Source organism: Brassica napus, chromosome A4 (genome assembly GCF_020379485.1).
Source record: "Brassica napus cultivar Da-Ae chromosome A4, Da-Ae, whole genome shotgun sequence".
Taxonomy (NCBI): Eukaryota; Viridiplantae; Streptophyta; class Magnoliopsida; order Brassicales; family Brassicaceae; genus Brassica; species Brassica napus.
The window spans coordinates 1585166-1610536 of record NC_063437.1 but is presented as its reverse complement, the minus strand read 5'-3'; the positions used below and the strand labels follow the sequence as shown (position 1 = coordinate 1610536).

Below are 25371 nucleotides of genomic sequence, written 5' to 3'. Positions count from 1 at the left end.
AACCAACTTCAGAGAAAATTTACCGTCAGATTTCAAAAGAGTGGAATTTTTTTTTTTAAATGGTGAAATGATTACATGTTGTAAACATTTTTAATATTTTTCAAAATTACTTTATTAATTGAAAATGCAATCCGCAGTAAACTGAAGAAAGTTCAAAAATATTTCACAGAAAAATCAAAATGGTCTATGTTTAAGTTTGAAACAATCTGCATTAGAAAGATATGTTTCAAATATAATGGATATGTGGGGAAAATATAACAGAAAAACTTATGTTAGCATGTGTCCCAACAAAATAAAATGTAGCTTTAGATACGTAAAATGTTTGATGAATACAAAAACATAAATGTCCATTGTCCAGTATCCAACGAAACACTAGTTTATTAAAACAAAAATTCAATACCAAAGAACACAAACTGCAGAGGTCAGAAAGTACAAAAAATTAAAAACAAAAGCAGACAAAAGGAAGAACACATATATAAATTTATACACATAATTCTCATAAATCGTTTGGAATTGTTGAAAGAACAGAGTGTTCAGGCTTGTGACTACACTCGAAATCAAGATGAACAAAAGCTCTTTCCACTTCTGGTAGTTCTTCGAGCTTTATTTGCAATGATTCACCAATTGCATGAGCTTCTTTCAATGGCAAATCTTCTGGAAGCTCTATATCCACCTACCACCACATACACATATGTAACAATATATAAACTTTTTTGCAAAAAAAAAAAACAATATATAAACTTAGCTATCAATTCACCAAATAATATAAATATATGATGCAATGAGGAATTATGCAATGGCCAACTTTTAACTATATGGTTGCAACATTAAGATATATCTTACCTCAACAAAGTAAAGAACACCAAATGTATAGGCACGAACAGTATCAACACGTTTGATGTTATCCGCACCTTGTCGCAATACTAAGTATGTTAACTTCTGCAATACTTCTGGAGGAGCTGCTTGTCCAATCAATGAAACTAAATATATACAAACAAATAATATTGAAAACTCAATTGATGTTATTCGATTGAAGAATACAAACAACACTAAATTACAAATATATATTACCAGCATTTTCCATAACGGTCCCAGACCAATTGACAATAGTGTATATGGCTAACACAATTGCACCAGACGGATCAATCCACCAATAGTAAGCATTCCCAAGAACAGCCGCAACCAATCCAAGAACGTTTGTCACCACATCAAAGTAATGATCCTATATAAAAAAACTCATCGATCAGTGTCCATTTTTACATGAAATTATAAAAATATATGCACATATATGTACCTTTGCATATGCACGGACGATATTATTTCTTGAACTTCTGCAGTAGATCCACAAAACAAGTTTAATAGCGGTTGCGGTTAGCATGATTGAATATAACCATATCAATTGGTCATGACTCATTGTTTCTGAAGGTTCATTTGTAATCAATTTCTCAGCTGCCACAAGCAGCACTTGAAACCCTACACAAATGCATATGGTTCATTTAGAGTTACATTAACATCAAGAAACTTATAATATATAGTTTTGAGATGTACGTATAAAATTTATATACCAAGAGTGGCCATAACCGCAGCGAAAATGATGATTCCAACTGGTTGCACCCTAAGCTTTCCAATGGGATATTTGTAAATATTGATGTTCTTCATTGATATATGTGTGAACCAAAGTATTCCTCCCGCCATTAGATCAAGCAAAGAGTCAAGTGTCGATGCTGCAATTGCTATTGATCCACTCTTTATAGTAGCATATGTCTACACATTATTAAACATTTGATGAACATATTAGATATCAAAGATCTATCAAATCAATATATAAATAACTTAACAGAAAGTCTTTGTTAAAATAAAAATAATAACAACTCAAACAGAAAGTCACACCTTGAGAGAAAGTAAAAAAATGTTAGCCCAGTTGGAGATTTGCATGGCTATCTCCTGTGCAGCTCTCTCAGCTCGATCTTCTTCTTGGATTTTTTCATCTATGACATAATCTTGTGATCGAGCTACAAAACTTTCTACTTCCTCAAAAGATTTTAGTGTTGCTATTTGTCGTTCGTAGTAGTCCTTCTCATCTTAAAAGATCAAAATAGTTTTAAAAAGCATTATTCGTGAGATCTCATCAAAACATATAAACACTTTGATACACTTACCTCTTTTGAGGCCTACAGCTTTGGAGACATCAATGTCAAAAGGGTCTTCCGGATCGATGTGAGATCGAAGCTTTTGAGGCAATTCCGTGAAAAAGTTTGATTTCATTGTAGAAACCAAACCCGTAAACTTCGGTTTGTGAACTTCAGCCTCAACATCGTTTGACGAAAGCAACGGTGTTTCCATAGAATCGACCTCAATTTCTGGAAATTATTAATAAAATCATCTTCAAATAAGCATAGCATAAAATAAATAAACAAAAAGAGAGAAATATATACCAATGATTTCTAGAGGAATTTTTATGATTGCAGATGATGAACAAAGAAGAGGCTAAAACGACTGTAAACAAAAGATGGGTTTTTATAGAAAAATATAAAAATTTCTGTTGTATTTCGTTGTATTTTTGGGATTAATTAATAAGTTATTGTAAGAAAGAACATGGTGGTGATCATAGAGACAGGCGCTGGTACTTGCCCACGTGCCTAAGCATCAACAACGCTTGTCTGGTCCACGCCTCTGTCAGGAGCTCTTCTTGTTCCGTGACGATTTTGTCTACCCGGTAAACAACAATTGTCAATTTATTTGCTAGACGACATTTTTGCTAGGATGTGATTGCAAAGTACAAAATGAATCAACTTTCCGAACCCTAGACTTGGATTTTGCTCACATGAGTGTCTCAACAAAGATATAAAAAGATAGAAAAGTAGAACTTAGATACAAGAAAGTGAAACCTTTAAATTAAAAAAAAGGATCAATTATGAGCGGTCTGAAATCATTTCCGCCTGTGAAAGGGGGAACTATTATTAGTTAAGTCACCCAAATAAAATACAAAGTGGAATTTGACAGATGATCGTTGAAGGTAGAAGAGGCCAAAGAAAATTATGGAAAAATTGAAAGTCAACAACCTTTAAAATATTTTTCAATGTAATTTCCTATACTGGACCTATGGGGTGGTCACGGAGGGGATATACAGAATTTCAAGAATATTTGTGATCCGATCCGCTCCCTATGAATAATCAATTTTCGATTTGATTCGATCTGTAACCTTTAGAATATCTAGTATTCCACATATCCGCAAAAAAAATCAATTTTTTACTGGATATCCGATTCGATCCGTAGAAAATAATAAAAATTAAAAAAAAGAAAATAAAGAAAAATTGATATAAAATAATAAAATTTCATTAATCTTTTTTTAATTACATACTTTAAAAAAAAACTAAATAATTAATGTAGTCAATAAAAATTATAAAATGTATAACAGATATGATCTGATATCCGTTTTTTAAAATATTAGTATTTGTGATTTGCTTCGTTTTTGACGGATATTAAATTTCAATATTTTCTTGGATTCTGTAAGTTATGTATATCAGATTTTTCTAATCGAACCGAAACGAATAACGGATTGAATCAAAATTTACGGATATTTTTCCTATCCCTACCTATATATATATATGAAATTTTTTATGAATCATCAAATATTTAAAATGGATACAATATTAAATTTATTTTTCAAACGTCAGATATAAACAAATGCCCACACATAAAACACATCTATTTAAAATTTGAAAATCACATATCCTATTCATGTTTGACTGGTATTACGTATATCTAATGTATACGTTCGATACATATAAATTACCTGACTTGAACTTCCAAAAAATTCTTTTACTTGACAGCTTAAACTTCTTAAAATCCAAAACGAGCCGAAATTTAAAGTGTATAGAACCCTGGATTATAAACTTTGTCAATCCTGTGGAAATCAACAAAGGAAAAGAAAAAGTCAGAATACTCCCAAATGGTTACTGTGAAGAATACAATTTTATCTGGGATTTTGTTTCATATTTCTCAAATTAAAAACACTTTTTTTATGGGAAAATATCTTTTGTAGATTTCTTTCAATTTATAGTCACAAATGCTCGTCTCTATTGGTAAATTTCTTTGAAACATTGTAATTGCATTGTATAAATATTTATATGCTGTAATTGCATTAGTACCAGAAAAAAACATTGTAATTGCATTGTAGAAATATTATTTCTTACATTTTCATATAGAAATGTTTTTTTCTCCAACTGACGGGAATATTTTTGAATTTTATATTTTAAAAAGATAAAGAAGAATCCTTTCTAGAGAAACAAATGCTGTAGATTTCTTTCTTTATCTTCTCAGTTTAAAGACACACACATGCTTTTTTTTTTTGAAAGCAAGACACACATGTTCTGTGGCGTATTCGTCGTTTTATTTTTGATTTTATAGAAAGCACATTTTACAGCATGTTGTTGTTCTGCCCACATTTACAGTTACAAACGATTAACAATCTACGACATATTGGTAGCTTTCTTTATTTTTTAGCACCCTGCGTTTTTACAAAATGAAGGAAGACTTGAATTACAAACTCGCAACCACGCTTGAGCGGTAGTTAATGCTAATAAACTAACTAAAACTATATTATTTAGGGAATGATCGAAAGAAGCTGTAGATTTAAATTTTTTTGCTGTAGAAATAAAACTGTAGATTTTTTAGCTGTGACTGTAAATAATTTTGCTGTAGGATTTTAGTTGTAGATTTAATGACTTGCATATAAATTTTCTAAAGAAAAAAATAAATATTCTAGATTTATTGTTTTCCAAAGCCAAAAATAAATAAAAAGGTAAAAAAAATCAGTAGCTTTAAAAAATCTTTACAAAACATAATTGATAAAAATTTATGCTTTGAAAATATTTTGAGCTGTAGAAACTTCTAAAGCACTCCCCAATCAACCTCTTGATTAGTAATCAACTTAAATCCCATCATGCAGCTCCTTGACTTTCTTTAAAAAAAGTATATAATCATGCAGCTTTCTTTACATATCGATCGCAAAACGCCAACAATGGTATATAATAAATGTATCTCTATAAGGAAATATAACATCACCTTTTATATCTATAGAGAACTTTACAACAATACAAATTTTAAGTTTCTTTTATAAGTTTATTATATGCATTAATATACGATACATGTTTTTGGACAAGGTACATACGATACATTTTTGTTTATACAAGTAATACCTTGTCATCATCGACTCATCGTTTTTTGTCAACAATATGTCATCATCGTTTAGATAGATGAAATTAACACTGAATTCTCTATATCGAAGAACGAAAATGAGAAATTATATATCTAAGACAACACTTATTGTCAACTTAAATTGTGAATCATGATTATTCCAGTTGTTTTTGTTTCTTTGTTTCTTCTGCCTTGGTTCAACTTTGTAAACTCTGTTTCTTTATTTTATTTCAATATGAAAGCCAGTTAAAAAAAAAAATAATGCGAGAGTGATTCATTCTTAATTGATGAAATGTATACGGATGATATGGTGTATATGTATGTCTCATTATTAATACATTATAAGGCTTTGTCAATAATGACATATATATATATATGTCTCATTATTGACAAAGCCTTCTTATGAAAATTGATACGCAATCAACTCTACCCAAGAGTCCAATCTTCTATATATATATATAAAGTGTGTGTGTGTGAATAAAAGAGTTGAAAAACGTCGACAGTTTTTCAATGAAAACTTATGTGTGAGCCGCGCATGGCCAATTCAATTGAAATAAAACACCAATCTAATACGTCGATGTCAATGTCAATGGCTATGGCTAACGGTGAACGCTTGTCTGCACTCACCCAATAGTTCAAATTTCATTAAATGTTCGGTGTCTAATCCGCCAAAAATCTCTTGTAGATAATGTTTACAAACATTGCAAGGTGTGCCATATATGTCTTTTGTTTCCCGCTCCCGCGCTATCCGTATCCACGAGATCCATATCTTCAAAACTATAATACATAAACAAAGATATTCATTTGTGCAAACTATAGCATTTGCAGCACTAGAAGATTTTCAAGTCATAAAGTATATTTTAATGCTGCAAATGTTAGAGTTTGCATCATTAAATATCTTTGTGCATGAGTACTAAATGGTTGTGGTGACTGATCCAATCATTGAAAAATGACCATTTGAAATTATAAAATATTTGATTTACTAATATATGTTTATTCACCCCCAACAAAAGACATGTTAACCAATAATATTTGTGAGATACGTTATATATACTATAATACTACTCCCTTTAAAACGGAAGCCATGAGACATATACATACTACGTTCGAGGGAGAAACATGCAACAGACTGTAATTTATACGGTCAATACAAAGTATGGGTGTGTGGGTTCAGGCCCGGTTCCACATATGTATTTAGAAGTCTAAAGCATGAAATTTTTCCTGTAAACCATTACCATAAAAAAATTGATTCCCTACAACCTCTACAAATTTTTTATTTTTTTTTACAAATTTTGGCGCCTAAAATGAGCGCTTCTTGAGCTTTAGCATGGCCGTAGGTGTGTTCAAAAAGTTCTTATATACAGTTTAGGGTTTCTTTTGTTTTTAGAAGAAAATGTCAGCAGATATTAATTAGTAAAGACAAAATGATAAAAGACGTTATACTGTAATTAATAGCATACGACATAACCTGAAGACACTTGGTTTGAATGGATCCAAATAGATTCTATGAATGCCTTCATTATTGGTTCAAAGCCATTCCCTCTTATCATCAAAATGGCATTACACATACACGTGAGACTTCATAAATATCAGAAACATCGATCGAGCGGGATTGATAAACCAGTCCGTGATAGACTTGTACTTTTACTTCACACGTGAAACGATACATATATACATAAATGATGTGTTAGGTATGCTCAAATTGGGTAGCAGGACAGTTTAACTGAGCTTTTATGGGCCTACATGGGAAGTTTCCAGTCTGAGTTTAGGATTTTGAGTTTTCCATAGAATTGAAATTTACAAACCGGACCCTTTTGATTGAATCGTCTGGTTCTTTGGTCAAGTCATTTGTTAGCTGTTACAAACTACATCATATATAGTTATGTACTTTCTTCTATGTAATTACAAACCAAAAAAATCACACAGTTTATTGGTGGGCCCGTTGAATGAAGTTGAACCATATATGGCCTTTAAAATCCACAAAGTCTCTCCGAAACCCCAACACAAACACTCGGTTACAAACTTACTAACACCGTTGATTTTTTTTTTTTATTGCAAGATGTTCTTGGCTGAACCCCATAATCTCTTTGGGCCATAGACAAAAACGGTTGCTAAATATCACTTTCCCCGCAGATGCTGAACTACCAGCTATGGGTAACACTTTTGATTTGCCATCATAGTTATATGCTTCAGGATGATTTGGCTTTTGGTGAAGGGACCATAACCATTAACCTCTCACTTTCTATGCCCATCTCCTTCTTTTCTTGGATACAACTCCACTACTCTTCTATTCATGTATATATTCACACATTACATGTTCCTTTTTGTTTTTAAGAATATACATTACTTCTTATTTCTTCAATTTTCTTGTTGTATCTAACAACCAAAAATAGGCAGTGGCGGAGCCAGACAATGGTTTCATCGGGGACAATACAAGATTGGACCTAAATTTATAGGGGCATTAGGAGAAATTTGATCACCTAAACCATTTAAATTTTAAATAATCAACGGAAATTCAAAAAATTTCAATATTTCATAGGGGGCAGCTGCCCCCTTCTTCATGCTCTCCCTCCGCCACTGAAAATAGGTACGTTTATTTAGTCGTGAGGTTTCAGTTAATTGTATATACTCCATGCAGAAAAAGCTGGATATGGTATCAAAATGGTATTTTCTATACACTTTTGGGATACAATTACTCGACACTTTTATAATTCTTGTGAGAGGTCTAAAATTTTCGGATAATACTTCTGAGTAGATTAACTGTGGCAGTCATACACTCATATTTAAAATTTTAAACAACTTGTATATATATAAAATCAGATTGCAGATTCAACCTATGCAGGTTAACATATAATGGTTCGCACGATCACATGATTGAACCGGAGTAGACTTGAATTTTAAGAATCAGAGTCCTATGAGGCCAGGTTTGCAAATCTGCAAGACCTATCATAAACGGACCAGATTGAGTTATATACTTGGCGTATAATCGCAATACATTAAAACCATTAACAAGCAATGAAATGTAACCTCAATTTATGATAATAAATATTTGTCTTTTAGCAGATTAGGAAGCAGGAACATAACAATTCCTGTAAAACAAATGCAAGGCAAGTTAAAGAACATGAGCCCACAGGTCTCTTTCAGAGTTGGACACTCTAGGTTCTAATTCTACAGTACATACACAATCAATGTCAGTTACAAAAATCTTAGTTTTGTTAAATATTTTCGAAAATTACATAGACCGTGATATATAATGCATAAACATAATTTTATCACAATGTTTTATAATTACAGAAAATGATAGATGAGTTTGATTTTTTGCGAAGTTTTTTTATGTGTGGACCACCATCTATTTAATTATAAATGGAGATAACATATTTTCAGATATTGTTTTAACGTTGTTAGATGTATGCGGGGGAGCTTTCTCTAGTGTGCGTACCAGTGCTTGCATAATTTATATACAACACAGTTATAATTTTATATGTTTGACAGCAAAAACAAGCAGTACGTGCTAACAAGCAAAATCTCCTTAGATGTTTGAAATACTAAAGTAGCCTGTAAATTAATATATAAAAAGAGTTGAAAAGATTCAAGACAGATATGTTTTATTAAAAAAAGGAAAGTTGGAGACATGTATGTATGTATCAAAAAAACTTAAGTGCACCTTGAAAATATAACTATTTTAAACGAAACTTAATTCCTTACGCTTGTACAATGTTCTAATAGTCGTCTAAAATATTAAAGTGAGGAGAATACTATTCAAGTGTTTTTCCCTGTTAACCATCTTCACTTTGGCGATTAGCAGTATCGTGTTAGATAATTCTTAGGCTTGCGTTTTGACGTGTGTCTATAAGCTTGTGACTGTGTTTGTCGATTATTGATTATTATTGATATCAGTCGGACAGTAACATTCCATGGTAAAAATGTACCTCTTCATATATGAATGTGTGGGAGCTTTCACATGATCATGTCATATATATATATATATATATATATCCACCTCTAGTCAGTTTCATATTTTTCAAACACTTTTTTCTATTGTCAATTGTAGATTTGATAAGGTGAAACAAAGCAAAAATATTATAGTAATTAAATGGATTATCTTCACAACAAAATTCACCACATAAAATACATAAGAACCAAAACTTATTACAATAAAAACATCAAATCACAATATAAATTAGAAAAAAACATTTTATTCCCCTCTTAGTGTATTCAACCGAGTTTTCCATCTTAGTGCCAAATATAGACATTGTACTCAACCACAGCATTTCCACTCGTAGTATTGAAAGTAAAAGTCCTGGCCTGTGCATATCCTCTTCCGAACCTGAAAGCACCCGTGCCTGCGATGATCGGCATCTCTCTCACCTTCGACATTACCGGATTCCGACCATATAACGACGCCGTGCTACCGGCAAACTCACCCTTTGTGAACACCAAGTTAAAAGCCACAAACAAACCGAAACTCTTCTGGTCGGCCGATGCGTACATCCCTTGGGCTCTCCCTACTTCCTCTGAGGTGATCTCGGGTCCAACGGTCAATGGGTCGTCAATGACTACAACCATACCGAAAGCGGATGCAGATGTGTTTGTAGCTGGACCCACAGCGACTATGGCCGTGGTTGGTTTGGCTCCGGAGACAATGTCGTGGAAGTAGAAGTGGAGGTGGGTTAGCTTCTTCGGCTTATGTGCTTGATATGGTGCCTTCACTGTTCTTGAGAAAGCTTCCGATGTTGTGATGGCAGTTGCAAGAAGAAGAGCTGAGAACAGGGCAAGAAGAACATGTCTAGCCATGGCGAAGATGGTTCTTGTTTTTCAGGCTCTGTGTGATATGTGTTGTGCAAGTAGTGGTTGCATAATTATACCCAAAACATTAAGTGTTTGAAAGCAACAGATGTGAACAATAAATAGATTTGTTTGATAATTACAGCGAAACACAAGAAGACGACGTGCTTACAAGCAAAAACTCCATTGAAGTGGATCAACATCTTTGAATTATTCTTTGACTGACCATAAAAATAAAATCGAAAAGAATCAAGACATTTATATGTTTTGTAAAAAGTTAATAGGAACAAACTGGCACACATGTATAACACGCATTTCTGAAAAAAATATTTGAAAGGAAACTTCAATCATCTATTATCTTCAACGTTTGAATAATTTGGGATTTATATCTTAAATAAAAAGATTTAAGTCAACTGTAATATAAAAAGGAATTGAAAACAATCAAGACAGATATATGATATATCGAATAAGAATTGTTTAACAAAAACCTTAATTTAAATAAAAAAACTTAACTTAATTATTTTAATGTTATGTCTGACTTTGCAAGATTAAATTTGTATTTTAAATTATTTTTTTTCTTATACAATTTTTTTGCTTTTGATTTAATTTTAAAAATATGATTTCTAAGCTTATTAAAAGCATATCTGTTTAAGTAAGTCATTCTAATCGAGATGAAAACAACAATTTTTAAATAAGTCATTTTAATAAAGTAAGTTTATTAGGATATGACTGGTTTTTCTGATACCACCCGCAAACGCAGCTTTTCCGGTTGGTAGCGGTTGTTGGCGTTTTGTAACAATCATTCAAATCGCTCCAAACCGCTCCAAATCGCTCTGAACCTCATAAATTCAAAAGCTGGTTCCAGCTAGCGTTTGCGGTTACAGACGGTTGCGGGAGGATAAAAAAATTTATTTTTTTTCCAAAACAATATAAATACAAAAATTAAATTGGAATTACAAAAATGCTAAAATATATCTATTATATTTTAATTAATATTATAAAACTTTAAAATAAAAATATTTTCTATATTTTTAAAAAATTTAAACTATAACTTTCTAAATATAACTTTTATATTTATTATCATATTATTATTTTTGATATTTTTATAATTGTATAAAATATAAATATTATTAATTTATTATTTAACCGTTGCTACATTTGATAGTTAACAAGTCATAAGTATCACGCAAACGCACAAATTTTTAACCACATAACCAGTCGTATAAATCTCTTAAAACCGTTAGAAACCGCAACCACCCGCATCCGCAAACTCCCGCAACCGCAACCGCTGCGGTTGAACCAGTCAGGCTCTTAGTCTCCAACTTTTAAACCGGAACAAAAGAAAGTTTCGTATTTGTGTTGATCAAACTATTTTGGCTTCAATAAACAGTTAACTTTTACATAACTGAAATAACCTGGTCAATAAGAATATGACATTTATTTATAGGGTATATTTGTGAATTGAAGATTTTGTACTTGTTTTCAAAAGTTGGAGATTATTTTATCAATTTTCCTCTATTTAAAAAACAAACTTCGTTCTTCTACTAAAATTCCATTTTTAGCATATACCGTACAAAAACGTTAATTGTCTCTAGCCTTACTACTATTCCATGGTTCCACCACTAGTAAAATGTTCCTCTACTAGTCGCCGAATATATTCAAGTGAGGAAAATTTCAAGAGACTATTAAAAATGTTTCCAGTTTAAATGCATATAAGGGTGTTGTAACCTTTTCTCATCGTGCTTCACCATATTCACTCTGCTCGATAAGCCAGACCCATTTGTGTTGGAGTTCTTGGTCTACCGTTTCGGCATGGATCCATAAGCTTGAGCCTGTGTCTGACGATTCTTAAGGATCCATAACGAGATTGATCTCAGTGGCACAGTAACATCCATAGGTAGAAGCACTTCTTCTAGCTCAGACCAGTCAAGTTCTTCAGAATCCCCGTCTTCATACTCAACCATGTACCACCCAGTGCCTTTGTCGAACTTTGTCACCGTACCGGAATAGTACTGACCCAAGAAAAACTTCCGAACTTCTCTACCTTCAAGCCATTCTCCACATCCTACAGTGGCGGCGCTCGATGGTTTTGGTTCGTCTTTGGCTATCATAGAATCTGTTTGAGGCTCATCAGGGACACCGTTGATAACAACCGCAGGCTCTCCCGGTATCTCATAGATCTCGAGAGGAAGAGGCTGTGATGCTTCTTGCTTAATGATCCCCGTGCTGTCCATTTTTTAGTTATCTTCTGCAAGAACGTAGACAAAACACTCAAAGAGTTAACAGCAGAAGAGAAGAGTCTGAGTTATCTCCTGCAATAACAAATAGAAAACAGTCACAAGAACAGCAAAAGTGAAGATTTTGAGTTATCTTCTGCAAGAAAGTCTAGAAAACATTCACAGAGTTAACAGAGTAAGTGAAGATTCTGAGTTATCTTCTGCAAGAGCGTAAACAAAACAACCACAGAGTTAACAGTAGAAGTGTCAAGATTCAGAAAGGTAATGAATACATTGCTTAGTTCATAGACATCTTAAACCAAAGTGTGTATCTCTCATAGTTGTATCATAGCTTCAAGAGACAGTGATCATGATGATCAACATGGTGAATGTTGATTCAATATAGATTCAAACTATGTGATAACTTCAACAGATTCACATTGAAGTAAACTTACAATAACTTCAATACTATGAGATCATTAAGCTAAACACTTTCAATAGATTCACATCATTGTTCATTCATCAATCATCAACATAACCAAGGAAAGCTATTCATAGCGGATCAAAGAAGCACGATAATCAACCCTAGATCCTACACTACACGAGAAAGGTGAAACCCCCAAATCGATTTCAATTGAGACACATCGATAGTCTAATTGTTAAAGACGAGGAGAGACTAACCGATATCAGCCGGAGGTATTCGCTCGGCGGAGAATAGCGAAGAGATTAGGTCACCGGCGTTTGTAGTCCGTCGCGTGTTGACGGGAGGTTTGCGGGAGATGAAGGCAGACACTTTGTTTGGCACCGCGGAGAACTCTGATCGGGATTGGCGAGTAATTGAGTTCGGTTTAGTTCGGTTAGCTACATTTTTGGTTTTGCCTACCGGCTAATTTTGGTTTTTTTTGGGTCAGATTTTTAACTTCAACTTTTAATTATCTTCTGTAAGATCAGACAGAAACTACACTTTCACATATAAATAAACCTGTAAATCAAATTAATATACAATAGATTACCATTTTTTTATGTACAATTTACACAATGTTTTTTTTAGAAAATGGAAAAGAGGGAAAATTCAATGGAATTTGCAGTAAGATGACGCAAATCATTATGGTTGGGTTACAATAACAAAGCAAAAGCCAGAGTTTATTTTTGAATTAACCTTTGTAACTTTGTATATAGAACTTGGAGGCTAGGAGCCACACACATCAGAACTTGATCCATGCGACAAAAAAATGAATCTTTTTTTTTATCTCAACATCAACTATTTCATTAACCAATAAATTGGTACAAAGCATTTGACCATACCAGTTTAACCATACATACAACAATGCATCTTAGCAAGACTCTGGAACACTCACTAGGTGATCTTTCACTTGGATCCAGCGCAATCTAGAGTACATTATTGTATTTTTCACCCCTACGTAAACGGGTTCATCCCAAAATCCGGAACAAACCGTTTTTTAAACCAACTAATTCTACCACTAAAAACAGATAACAAAACATGACCGCAACCTATGTGACTCCTATAGTGAAAATCCATTGAGGCACCTAGCATCCTGGTACAAGAATGAGACTGTTAAAACACAGTCAGTTGCTACATCGCCCATGAGACGCATACTCTCGCAAAAGAAGACCACATAAGTTATAAGTTATAATCAGCGGTTTTGAAACTGCGAAATTCGGGTTAAGACAGTGGCTCCATCCACATTGAGCCGAAACCATGCAAGTAGAAGAAGTAGCAAAACTACCGGATCTGTCACTAGTCGGTACTGCGAATGCGTTGCCACTAAACGCGTTTGAACAACAAGCCACATGACATCTTCCATAAACCACGCGAAAAAGTTTGAGACTCGCCACGTTCCGCCTCCGAAAACCGGAGGAACTTCTATTGCTGGCCGCCTTCACGCCAATGACGAAGCACCGTTTGATCAAAGTGAAGTACCTCACTTCCCACTCCTAACCGAATAAAAATGAATTATAAATTTTATGGTTATAAATACAAATCAAAGCTAAAACACTTGGTATGCAAAATAATATAAAATATAAGATTAAATTTATTAATTAACATTTGTCCCAAAAAGTTTTTTATTAATTAAGTAATGGGCCTTAAGTAATTAACCAAAACACATTCACTTCAAAAGAAGAAAGACAAAATCAAAGAGAAAGAAATGGAAATGCAAGAAATCACTTCAAATGCCGTTTGTTTCTTTTGCGTCCTCGTGTCGTTTACTCATTACCCTATTGGATTTGAACCAAGCTTGGAACATAGTTGTAAACAAGTGGCCTCATTATCAGCCATTTATATTCTCCTACGGGTATTTTCATGAACCCATTGTCCTCTCCAAAAATATATACCATGTCCCTGTTCCACTTATGTATATATTCCAGATCGCATAACACGGCCGCTTTCTTCTTCTCGTCGATAAAGAAAGTTGTGCTACTTGAAAAACGTTTATGATGATGAGGATTATTATCATCTAGTTCCACTGATAAAAACTTGCTCCACGACAAGTCTTTGGTCTGATCAATCTTATCATGTGTCGTCATCCATATCTCAATCTTTGGTGGATCGAAAAAGCTGCGCCTATATAAATATAATACTGATAGTCGTTCTTCTTTAACAACTGCGAGAGCTGTAGGAACACAATCATCATCGATATTGATACTCGGAGAAGGAATAGACAAACACTTAAACTTCTCTGTTGAAAAATCAAAACTAAGTAAGAGATATTCTTCATATATTTTTTCGGCAATCCAATAAATATTCCCCTTCAAAGACACTCCCTTAGATACTATGGTGCACATTTTGGGAACCCTGTCATTTAGATCCCTCCACGAATGAGACTCAAAATCATAGATTCCACAGTCAACAAGTTGACGTTCTAGGCCACACCTATCCCAGCTGTACCTCAAGATTTTAAAGGTTTGGCAAGACTTGTTATTTTCGTATCCAAGAGCAAACTCGGAGTTACCCTTGTAACGACCACTGTGTGGGATCCACCTGTTTTGCCCAGTACAAGGGTTCCAAACCACGAGTCTAAAGTTCCCGGTGGGGCATAACAATAACCCGCTGCAGTGAAATATTTTACATATCTCAATTTGTTGAGAACAATGGAAATCATTGAGGTTCAGCAACGTTTGTGGACCAACAACGGTGTCGTCGTAAACTCCGTCGTGGTCTACAGTCATTGAATAAACTTTTGAACCACTCAACATGAGGACCATACACTGCTTTGCTGCTTTCTCCAAGTGCTTTTTGATGAAATTTTCATCTTTGAATAAAGCGTTGCATCGCTTGCAAGTAATGCGTAATTGTCTCAGAGATCTGGCTGGAACTCTAGAAAGTATCTCAACTACCAAATCCGATGGTAGATCGAGCAATCTCAATGATTTTCTTGTCATCATCTCCCAATGAATTAGAAGAAGGCGAGAGGTGGCTAGTTTATTAGAGAACTAGGGTTTTGACTTTCACTTTTGCCCTTCTCAGGCTTATATAGACAGACTTTTGCTTTAAAATATTGTACTCTTTTTCTATTTTTTTTTAACATCAGTTTTTTTTTCCTTTGTAGATTATATATTTACTAAATTTACATCAATCTATACTATTATTTATGAAGTTATTTAGCTTATTTGTCGTGATTTCCATAATTTTAGTTAATTTTGCTTATTTGTCATGTTTTAATTAGTTTTAAACTGAACCATTAATTTATTAATAATTTTTAGTTGAGTCCATAATTTATTAATTTAAATAATATAATTCTAAAATATGTAATTAGATATATAATTATTTTGATTTTTCTTATTTGTCATGTTTTCTATGATTTTAGTCAATTTTGTTTATTTGTCATGTTTTTATTGGGTTTTACTTTATTCATTGATTTATTATAAAATTTTACCAGAATCACTAATTTATTAATTAAAACAATATCCGTAATGAATTTTATATATAATTAAAAACAAATTTTGATTTAATAATATTTAAATCTATATGTTATATTAAAATTCATATTTTCTTATTTGTCATATTATATTAGGTTTAAAGCTTTTATATAGGTCATTGATTTATTATTATTTTTTAACTGAGTATTTATTAATTTTCACAAAACCCGTAATGAATTTTATATATAATGAAATACGAATTTTATTTTAATAATATTAAATTTATATGTTATATTAAATAATTAATTTTAAACTAATATAATAAAATTGTGAAAATATATTTAAAAATTAAGAGAATTCTTATATATTGTGTTGCTATCTGAAAATAATATTTTTTATTATAAAGTTAACAAATTACGATATAAAAATATTTATAATTAAATATTAGTCAAACAAAAATATTTATATAAAGATATTTTCTAAAATATTTCTAATATATGAGTGTTTTAAAACTTTTAAGACAATAATAAGTATATAGTTTGATGAACGTTTTTTTGACATATATAAATAATTTGATTTTTTATTTAACTATTTAAAATCATAAATAATAACTTATCCCCTAGACTATATTTGCAAAGTGATTTTGCCACATGTTCTCTCTACAATCAATTTAACAAAACAAATATGACATGGTGACTGTAATTGATGACATGGCTTCGAGAAAAATATAAGATGAATAATTTCATTTAATGTTGATTTATATTTTTGGCAAACTTATTAGAATGTGGTAATAATTCATATATTACATTCAATATTGATATTTTTTTTGGTAAACTTTTTTAAAATATGGTAATAGCTCATACATCATCTATAAAATAAATATATTCATATATGGCATTTCAAATTTTGAAATATTATTACTTTTGTATAATTATACAATTTGTATTACTAAAGCTTTCAAAAAATTTCTACAGTTTTTTAAAAAATTAAATATCTAATCGTAAGATTATTAGTTTCTTATATATCTACAAATTTTATAAATATTGTTTAGGCTAAATTTTTGATAATTATACAATTTTATATCATTTTTTTAGTTTTATACAAATTGATTTAATATATATCAAATCTGTATTAAATATTAGTAAGAAAATAGTAAAATCTATAATATTTAATAAAAAAATTTAGTAAATATAAATTAGATTTAAATTTTTTTTTACTGCACATGGTGCAGGAAAACACCTTGTAAAACATATTACAAAGGAAAAAACCAATATTTTAAAACCCTATCTGAGCGCTGAACCGAATTACTTTTTAGGTCACCATAGTATTGAGTTTCAAGGTCTATGGATTATTATTTAATTGATTTTAATATATATATATATATATATATATATATATATATATATTAAAGACAAAATCACATTAAAAGTATATATTAAAAGATTGTTTTTCATATTTTACGTAGGAAATATCAAAATAATAATTAAATTTATTTAACATTGTTGATAACAAGTTAAAAGTTGAAACATATAGTAAAAAATATAAAGGTTAAAAATTATTTAAATATTTACTGTGAACAATAAAACTATTTTTAAATTTAAAACTAACAACCATAAACAAAGCACCAGACCGTCTATTAGCTAAATAAATAAACAAAGGTAATAACTTTACTCACCTCTTTTGCAAATAAGATTACGATTCAGTTGAAAAATGGAACAACGAAAGAGGGAATTAAGCTGGTCTAAATTGTTATACATGACATTACATATTTATTTAAGATAACAACATAGTTTTATTTATATACAATATATATTTCTTTTCCCTTTCACACATATCAATTATAAAATGAGTTAAAATTTATCAACTTGTGGAAACGATATTTAGTTAATTCAATTTTGAGAAATCTTAGCAATATATATGTCAAAAACAATAAGAACATTTCTTTTAATACCATAAATCAAGACCCTTTCGGTATTTATATCAGGTTCAAATCGGTTCGGATTCATTTTTATCGATACATATTCGGGTTTTCAGGTTCGGTTTATATGCCAGCTCTAAGCCCAAGCAACATCGTTTTCCAATTCACTCTGCTTCAGGTGGTAAAGGACCCTCAGCTGAGGTATCCGCCATCACGAGTTCGAATTCCGGCCACCGGAGGATTAAAATTTGGGCATCGCCGGCAACACAAATTAGTCTCTTAGGCCTAGGAAGCCTTTGGAGAAACTGTGTATAATTCAAAAAAAAAAAAAATGGGACAAGACTACCATAAAATATATCTCAAGCTCAAAAGATGGTTCAATAAGCTTGTCTACGATTGAATAACACAAATTGAGCTAGAAATTTATAAATCATAAAAGCAGTAACAAATGATTTTAATATTGATTTGAAATCAGTAACAAATTTATAAACCAAGCCTATTGAAATCAATAAACCAATAACTCCGTTTTAAAAAATAAATAAAAGAAAAATATACAACAATTTTGATATTGAATTGTATATTAAGGTCTTCATAGTGAGAAAAAAAGTTATTGAACAAGTCATAATCAAGGACATCTTCTGGACTAAGAATTTGGGTTTATGAAATAGTTGTTGGAAGCCTGAACAAAACACACGTCTCTTCTCTTCTGCAATTAACTAATCTGGTTATATCAGAAATTAAGACAGAAACTATATTACAAGCAAAGCTGAAGAGCCAAGGGTTTTTCGTCTTCAGCTCCCCTTCTCAGGAGCACTCCCACAATAAACAAAGCTGTAGAGCCAAGCGAATCCTCTTGGTTTAGAAACATCTTCTGCAGGCTTTCTTTGTTTAGAAAGCTCTTGCGCAGCTAGAGCTCTTTGTTTAGAAAGAGCTTCTTCTTCAGCGAGTTGTTGTTTAGAAAGAGCTTCAGAGATCATGGAGATCCTTTGATTCATCTCTTCCACTTCGTTCTCCATCTTCTTATGTCTGAGCCTGAATTCCTGGTAAACAAATATGAGCAGGGTGAGTGATAAAGAGAGAACAATTGGCAAGATATGTGGAGAACTCTACTGAACAGAGAGGATCCAATGAGAGACATAGTTAACATGAGCTCACCTGTAGTTCTTCTTGGCGCTTTTCTTCTTTTCTAGCTTCTCCTCTGGCGTTTCTCTGCACCTCATAGACAAGAGCAGCCCCTGCAACCTTTTAAGAGAAGAAAGAACACCAGTTTATCGGTTTCAGAACCAATCCAATGGATGAAAACAACGTTCAATTACACAGAGCAAAGTAATCTTAATGGTTATTGAATATTGATGTAAATGATCTTGCAGATGCAGAACCAGCGCCACCTAGTCGGTAAATCCTACCTAAACGAAACGATTTTTCTAGAATTTTTTTTTATAAAAAATTCGTATAGACATTCAAAAAAACAATCTAGTCGTTAAAAAATCGGTCCTAATCCCATACAGCCTATCGATTTCTTGAACATTATGCAGAACAATTTTGAAGGGACAGGATCTTTAACACAAGCAAAAATTCGTATAGACATTCGAAAAAAACTATCTAGTCTTTAAGAAAATCGGTCCTAATCCCATTCTTGAACATTGTGCAGAACAATTCAAAGAACTAATGTAGAACAATTTTGAAGGGACAGGATCTTTAATGATCAAAAGACATGAACTTTAAGATACCGTGAAGGCAAAGATTTCCCCAAGAAGATCAGCAGCGGCCTGAACAGCTCTCTCTTCGTTCAAAGGCCTAATAATCGCATCAGTTACACGACCAGAAGCCTGTCTTTGCAACTTTGTCGTAAACCTATGATTAGCCTGTCCAAATTTCCACAAAAGTATACACATTCATCATCAAGTCAAGATCTTTTTCCATAAACCCTTGATTCGACCGATGATCATAAACCCCAAAAGATGGGGACTTTTTTTAATAAGGGTTTGTTTTTTTTACCTGGGCAATGTTGACGATGAATTGACGGAACCCAGGGTTGATTCCGGCTTGTTTCTTGAGGCGGTTAGCGATGGGTTTGCAGATGGTTCGTAGCGCTAGGGATCCTAGCTTCACTAAAGGAAACACCATGCCCTGTTGCAACAGAGTCCTCGAGTTGCTGCTTTTGCTGCTCATGAGAGAATCATATAAGAGGTGTTTTAGCTTTTAGGCTTTTAGCCCTTTTCTAAAGGAAGACCCAACTTGCCCGGCAAGAAAGTTTTGATTTTTATTTATATAATTTCTCGGAAAAGAATTGTAAATTTCCTGAGTCGTGTTTTCTTGGCGGGTCGGGTCAAATTATGGATCTGTAAGGTAGCTAGGATACTGGTGTAGTCTGTGACTTGAGTATATCCCTATCCCGATTTCATATATTTGTCTAAATATTGTAATATTTAAATCCAGGTATAAAAAATAATTTGTTTTCAAAGTTAAGAAAAATATAGTCATTCCGTATCAGGGTCAAGAACAGCTTGGAAATCTCTAGAGAAGGCGGAGTGGGAAAGTATCTAGGCCTGCCTGAGCACTTCGATAGACGGAAAAAAGATATGTTTACCTCGATAGTTGACCGCATCCGGCAAAAGGCAGCCAGCTGGAGCACCCGGCAACTATCTACAGGAGGAAAGCTAGTGATGCTTCAGTCAGTCTTGTCAGCGACACCCTCTCATTCCATGCTGTGCTTCAAACTCCCAAAGAGTTTAACGAAGCGAATCCAATCAGCCTTAACTCTGTTCTGGTGGGATGACAGCCCCGAAAAGAAGAAGATGTGCTGGATAGCTTGGTCAAGTCTCACAAAGCCAAAGAATGAAAGCGGCATGGGTTTCCGAGACATCGAATCCTTTAATGACGCGCTCTTAGCCAAACAAGGATGGCGCATCCTGAAGAAACCTGAATGTCTCCTTTCAAGGGTTCTGATGGGAAAATACTGCCGGTACGAACCTTTCTTGCAAGTCAAAGCGTCGAACTCTTGCTCCCATGGCTGGAGAAGCATCTTGTGTGGACGTGACCTGATTATGGAAAACACCAGCAAAACCATAGGAAATGGCAAAGACACGAGCGTCTGGAACGAAGCCTGGTGTTCAACAGAAAAGCAACTACAACTTACTAGGTGTTTTCATGCACCATGTGCAGTGATAAAATTTTAAATTTAAACTGTATTTAAAAACAAAAATTTGTTAATATTTTAGATTTTATTATCTTTAAACCAATATTTTAATATAAATACTAAATACTAATTTAATTAAACATAGAATTAAGATAAAATGAATAATTTGATTTACTTAAAATTATAATTTTGATACATTTTCATTTATTTATTTTGGTTAAAATATATAAAATTAACTCGTGTAAAGTAAAATTGATATATTTTTTTATAATTATCAAAATATAAAACTAAAAACAATTTCTAAAATTTGTAGATATCAAAAATAAATAAATGATACTACAATTAAAAATTTATTTTTTTTGGAAAAAAGATTGTATAAAATTTTGAAAATATTTTTTAATAATAATTTTTATGATTATTAAAATATATTTGAATAATATTAATTAAAAAATATTTTATATTTCGTTGTCGTATTATTTAATGACATATTTGAATAGATTTATTTTAATGATGATTAATGAGTTATTCTCATATTATCAAAAGTTGCCAAAAATTGAAATTGACATTAAATGTAGTTGTCCATGTCACTTTTAACCGTATGCCATGTCATCAATTTTAATATGTCATGTCATATTTTTTGTGTGAAAATGATTGTAGAGATGACGTGTGTGAAATCACTTCACAAATAATGTCTAGGGGATGGGACAACCAGACTATCAGACAAAGGACTTCAAGGTAGCGGACCTAATGGTGTCAGGCACTGGAGAATGGAACATGGAGCTGATCTCTAAACTCCTCCCCAATGAAGCTCAAGACATACTCAGTATCAGGCCTAATAAGTTGGGGGCTCAAGACTCTCTTATCTGGCTACCCACGAAGAATGGAGAATATTCCACCAAAACGGGATATTTCACGGCTTTAAAACGCATGGAGACATATGAAAACGCCCCACTAGTACCTCAACCTTGCAACTGGATGAAGGATATATGGCTCCTACCATTGCCACCGAAGATCCGAGTCTTTTTATGGAAGATTGTTAGAGGCGCACTGCCATTAGGCGACAACCTGGAGACACGAGGCATAACCACAACCACCAACTGTGTTTTCTGCGGTTTGAAAGAAACAGTAAACCACATGTTCTTAGCCTGCAATTTTGCGACAGAAGTATGGTCACTTGCTCCTATCCATTGCGGTGATAACCTTGCCAACGCACGAGACTTCACGGCGGCCCTGCAAGCATCAAAAGCGTCACCAAACCTCCCACCAAGAGGAATGGTAAAAGGCTCTCTGTTCCCTTGGATTGTTTGGACAATATGGAAAACAAGGAACCAAAGAGTTTTCGAGAACATACATTTCTCCACAGTTGAGGTTATCCATAAAGCAGTTATTGAGGCACGCGAATGGGAAGAGGCTCAAGCAGGCAATAATGTGGAGAGCGCTGTGCTGAAAAAACCCTAACTAATACACCTGGATCCAGACACGATCACAGTCAACACTGATGCTGCTTGGAGAGAGGAAACAAAGACAGCAGGCCTTGCCTGGATATTCACGGACAGCAACGGGCAGATACTACAGCAGGGGGCCATGACAGAGGAATGGGTCATATCGCCACTAGTTGCCGAAGGACTAGCCATCAGGGAAGCCTTGTTCCAAGCTCACGCCATTGGGATCAACAAACTTGACATTAAGTCGGACGCTCAGATCATCATCAGAGCCATCAACGGGAGAGAATCTATCAAGGGACGTTTTGGAATTCTTCAGGATATCCACAATTTAACTTGTTGTCTCTCTGTTATCTCCTTTTCACATATTCCTAGATCGAACAACAATGCAGCTGACTCTCTTGCAAAGAGAGCACTAGCATCTCTGTATTCTGCTACATGACTCTCCTTTAATTTATAATGCATTAGACGTTCAAAAAAAAATCATTCCGTATCATTTGAAGTGGTATTTAAAGAAAAAAAACAGTTGCAAAATAATCGAATGTTTTCACTATTTAAAATAGAATTAAATATCATTTAAACTTTGTGATTAATTATAAAAATACTATTCAAAATATAATTGAATATCATTTAAACTTTGTGATTAGTTATAAAACCCAACTTACCCGGCAAGAAAGTTTTGACTTTTATCGTATGATTTTTTGAAAAATTATTAATTTACAGATTGTGTTTTTTTTTTTGGCGGATCGGGTGAAATTCCAAGTCTGTAAGGTAGCAAGTAGGTGTGAATATTAGGTTTTGATTCAAATATTTTGGTTTTCAGTTTTTTTTTTTCTAAATTTATTTTGGTTATAGAGATTTAAAAACCATTTGGTTATTGCAAAATTTGGTTCGGTTTTAATTTGGTTATTTCAGTTTTGGCGCAACCGGTTAATATCTGAAAATTTCCGGTTCCAATTCGGTTTCAATGTTTCAGTAATTTTGGATAATACAGGTAAAAAGTAAAAAAAATCGAAGTTTCTAAGTTTAATATCGGATAATTCAGATAAAAATATCGGGTAGTTTGGATAAATTTAAATATTCCAAACAAAAAATATTTGGATAATTTAGATTTTCGGGTAAGTGATTAAAAGAGATTATTACTTTTAATCTATAGATATTATAAAGTAAAAAGATATAGTCAATTATTAGATATAATAAAATATTGAACGAAATTATGCAGATTCATATAATGTAACTTTTTTTTTTCCAAAAAACTTGTGTAACTGGTTAGGTATAATTGAAGTATATTATATGGAAATAAATCTTTAAGCATATGAAAAGAATTAAATAAATTTATTATGAATTTAAGATAAAACAACACATAGGAATATAATTATTACTTTCATAATAAACATTATGATTAAAATATGAAATGAAACATATAATAATAAAATATGAAAGCAACAAATTATAAAGAAACAAATAAAAAACTGATAAAACTACAACTGATGTGAAAAATGTCTTTAGAACTCTAGGTTTTCAATCCTAGAAAGATAAATAACAAAGAAATCAAGACTACATATTTATATACGTAAAATGATGTGTTAATCTTATGAAATCAATCTCACCCTAATTATATAAAATATTCACTAATTATTATCACAAAACTTGTTCTCCAATCCCCTTTAAAGGCTTGCCTTAACACACGATATAATAAATCAAAGAAGATCAAATTAGGTAAATACTATCATAGACAAATGATGTAATCAATTCACTTTCTTTTTAAAGACTTGTAATGATATCACCTTCGATTTCGGGATGATATTTAAACAACAAAATCATGTGATTTAATTCTTAAAATCTGGATACATAATCTAACTTTCTTTATATACAACCGTAATTGTATATAACCATAATTGCAGATGAATGCTTAATGATTATAAAAAAAACAATCAATTAAAATTAGGAATTGATGTGTAATATAATTTGTCCAAGCAGAATAATATAACTTTCTTTATATACAACCGTAATTACCGATAAATACTTAATGACTTTAAAAAGATAATCAATGAAAATTTTGAACTGATATCTAATTTAATTTGTCCAAGTAGAAAATGAAATTTTCAAATTCAACATAATAACATACGTAGCTAGCTAACCAGTCAAGCTTAATACATTTTTTTATATATTCAATATAACTATACCTATAATGAGTTTATATATGTGAGGCTGATATAAGAAAATTAACATATGACCATTGGACAATACAGACTTCTGAAATAATAAAATTAATACAAACCGTATAGAGCAAGCAGTCATATAGCTCCTTCTACATTTTGAAGATATTGAAATTGTTTTATAGTTGATATAATTTAAGTGAGACGAACCTTCTTACTTATACAAAAACAGATTTATACTTGAGATTTATATATTCTGAAAGATGATAGGCGTTTTGAGCTATATTCGATTTTTATTTGTACTAATATTATAAAAAAGATAGGCGTCTCGAGATAGATGAGAATTATTTCTTGAACTAAAACATGTGTTATACTACTTTTACTAAAATATTTGTATCTACTCGATGGATATAGAAACATAATGAGACTATAAAAATCAATAATAAAAAAGACTTTCTATTACTACAAAGAAGGCCACATGAAAAATGGGTAATGAATGATCAAATGAGTTAGCGGTTTGATAGATAGGAATCATATAATATATTATGTTAAGCTATATTGTAATGAATAATGGCAATATATGTAATTAGTCTAATGAGGAAAGGGTTTTTAATTAAAGGGTGTGAGAGTGATT

The 25371-nt window shown here is 32.3% G+C and overlaps 5 protein-coding genes across 5 annotated transcripts; 1 reads left to right on the top strand and 4 right to left on the bottom strand.

Annotated features, from left to right (window-relative positions):
• Nucleotides 1-298: 298 nt before the first annotated feature.
• On the bottom strand, nt 299-2867 carry LOC106380137 (putative metal tolerance protein C3). The gene is made up of 8 exons (XM_013819946.3): nt 2436-2867; nt 2160-2360; nt 1891-2081; nt 1566-1764; nt 1295-1473; nt 1072-1222; nt 844-980; nt 299-673 (listed from the first exon to the last, which is right to left on the bottom strand). Exons 2-8 carry the CDS (start codon nt 2341-2343, stop codon nt 497-499), a joined length of 1218 nt encoding a protein of 405 aa, XP_013675400.1. The 5' UTR covers nt 2344-2360; nt 2436-2867; the 3' UTR covers nt 299-496.
• A 6418-nt stretch (nt 2868-9285) lies between these two features.
• LOC106379027 (dirigent protein 21) lies at nt 9286-13047 on the bottom strand. The gene is made up of 3 exons (XM_048778891.1): nt 12882-13047; nt 11788-12232; nt 9286-10012 (listed from the first exon to the last, which is right to left on the bottom strand). The coding sequence occupies exons 2-3, from the start codon at nt 12216-12218 to the stop codon at nt 9433-9435; spliced, it is 1011 nt and encodes a 336-aa protein (XP_048634848.1). The 5' UTR covers nt 12219-12232; nt 12882-13047; the 3' UTR covers nt 9286-9432.
• Nucleotides 13048-14281: 1234 nt separating this feature from the next.
• LOC106380402 (putative F-box protein At3g17500) lies at nt 14282-15813 on the bottom strand. The gene has a single exon (XM_013820157.3). The coding sequence runs from the start codon at nt 15603-15605 to the stop codon at nt 14439-14441; it is 1167 nt and encodes a 388-aa protein (XP_013675611.1). The 5' UTR covers nt 15606-15813; the 3' UTR covers nt 14282-14438.
• Nucleotides 15814-18502: 2689 nt separating this feature from the next.
• Nucleotides 18503-21187, bottom strand: LOC106380136 (optic atrophy 3 protein homolog). The gene is made up of 4 exons (XM_013819945.3): nt 19996-21187; nt 19728-19862; nt 19153-19239; nt 18503-19037 (listed from the first exon to the last, which is right to left on the bottom strand). The coding sequence occupies exons 1-4, from the start codon at nt 20167-20169 to the stop codon at nt 18789-18791; spliced, it is 645 nt and encodes a 214-aa protein (XP_013675399.1). The 5' UTR covers nt 20170-21187; the 3' UTR covers nt 18503-18788.
• Nucleotides 21188-21835: 648 nt separating this feature from the next.
• Nucleotides 21836-23020, top strand: LOC106379026. The gene is made up of 2 exons (XM_013819057.1): nt 21836-22556; nt 22614-23020. The coding sequence occupies exons 1-2, from the start codon at nt 21836-21838 to the stop codon at nt 23018-23020; spliced, it is 1128 nt and encodes a 375-aa protein (XP_013674511.1).
• The last annotated feature ends 2351 nt before the right edge of the window (nt 23021-25371 follow it).

Excerpts from the sequence above, each read along its gene's own strand:
- LOC106380136 (XM_013819945.3), bottom strand. The coding sequence starts at position 20,169 with ATGAGCAGCAAAAGCAGCAACTCGAGGACTCTGTTGCAACAGGGCATG. Across the intron at positions 19,240-19,727 it reads GGGAAATCTTTGCCTTCACG|GTTGCAGGGGCTGCTCTTGT; the intron begins GTATCTTAAAGT and ends TTCTCTTAAAAG. Across the intron at positions 19,038-19,152 it reads AGCGCCAAGAAGAACTACAG|GAATTCAGGCTCAGACATAA; the intron begins GTGAGCTCATGT and ends TTTGTTTACCAG.
- LOC106380137 (XM_013819946.3), bottom strand. The coding sequence starts at position 2,343 with ATGGAAACACCGTTGCTTTCGTCAAACGATGTTGAGGCTGAAGTTCAC. Across the intron at positions 981-1,071 it reads GACCGTTATGGAAAATGCTG|TTTCATTGATTGGACAAGCA; the intron begins GTAATATATATT and ends GTATATATTTAG. Across the intron at positions 674-843 it reads GTGTTCTTTACTTTGTTGAG|GTGGATATAGAGCTTCCAGA; the intron begins GTAAGATATATC and ends ATGTGGTGGTAG.
- LOC106379026 (XM_013819057.1), top strand. The coding sequence starts at position 21,836 with ATGGGACAACCAGACTATCAGACAAAGGACTTCAAGGTAGCGGACCTA. Across the intron at positions 22,557-22,613 it reads ATGGGAAGAGGCTCAAGCAG|ACACGATCACAGTCAACACT; the intron begins GCAATAATGTGG and ends ACCTGGATCCAG.
- LOC106380402 (XM_013820157.3), bottom strand. The coding sequence starts at position 15,605 with ATGATGACAAGAAAATCATTGAGATTGCTCGATCTACCATCGGATTTG.
- LOC106379027 (XM_048778891.1), bottom strand. The coding sequence starts at position 12,218 with ATGGACAGCACGGGGATCATTAAGCAAGAAGCATCACAGCCTCTTCCT. Across the intron at positions 10,013-11,787 it reads TATGGATCCATGCCGAAACG|AACAAGAACCATCTTCGCCA; the intron begins GTAGACCAAGAA and ends CAGAGCCTGAAA.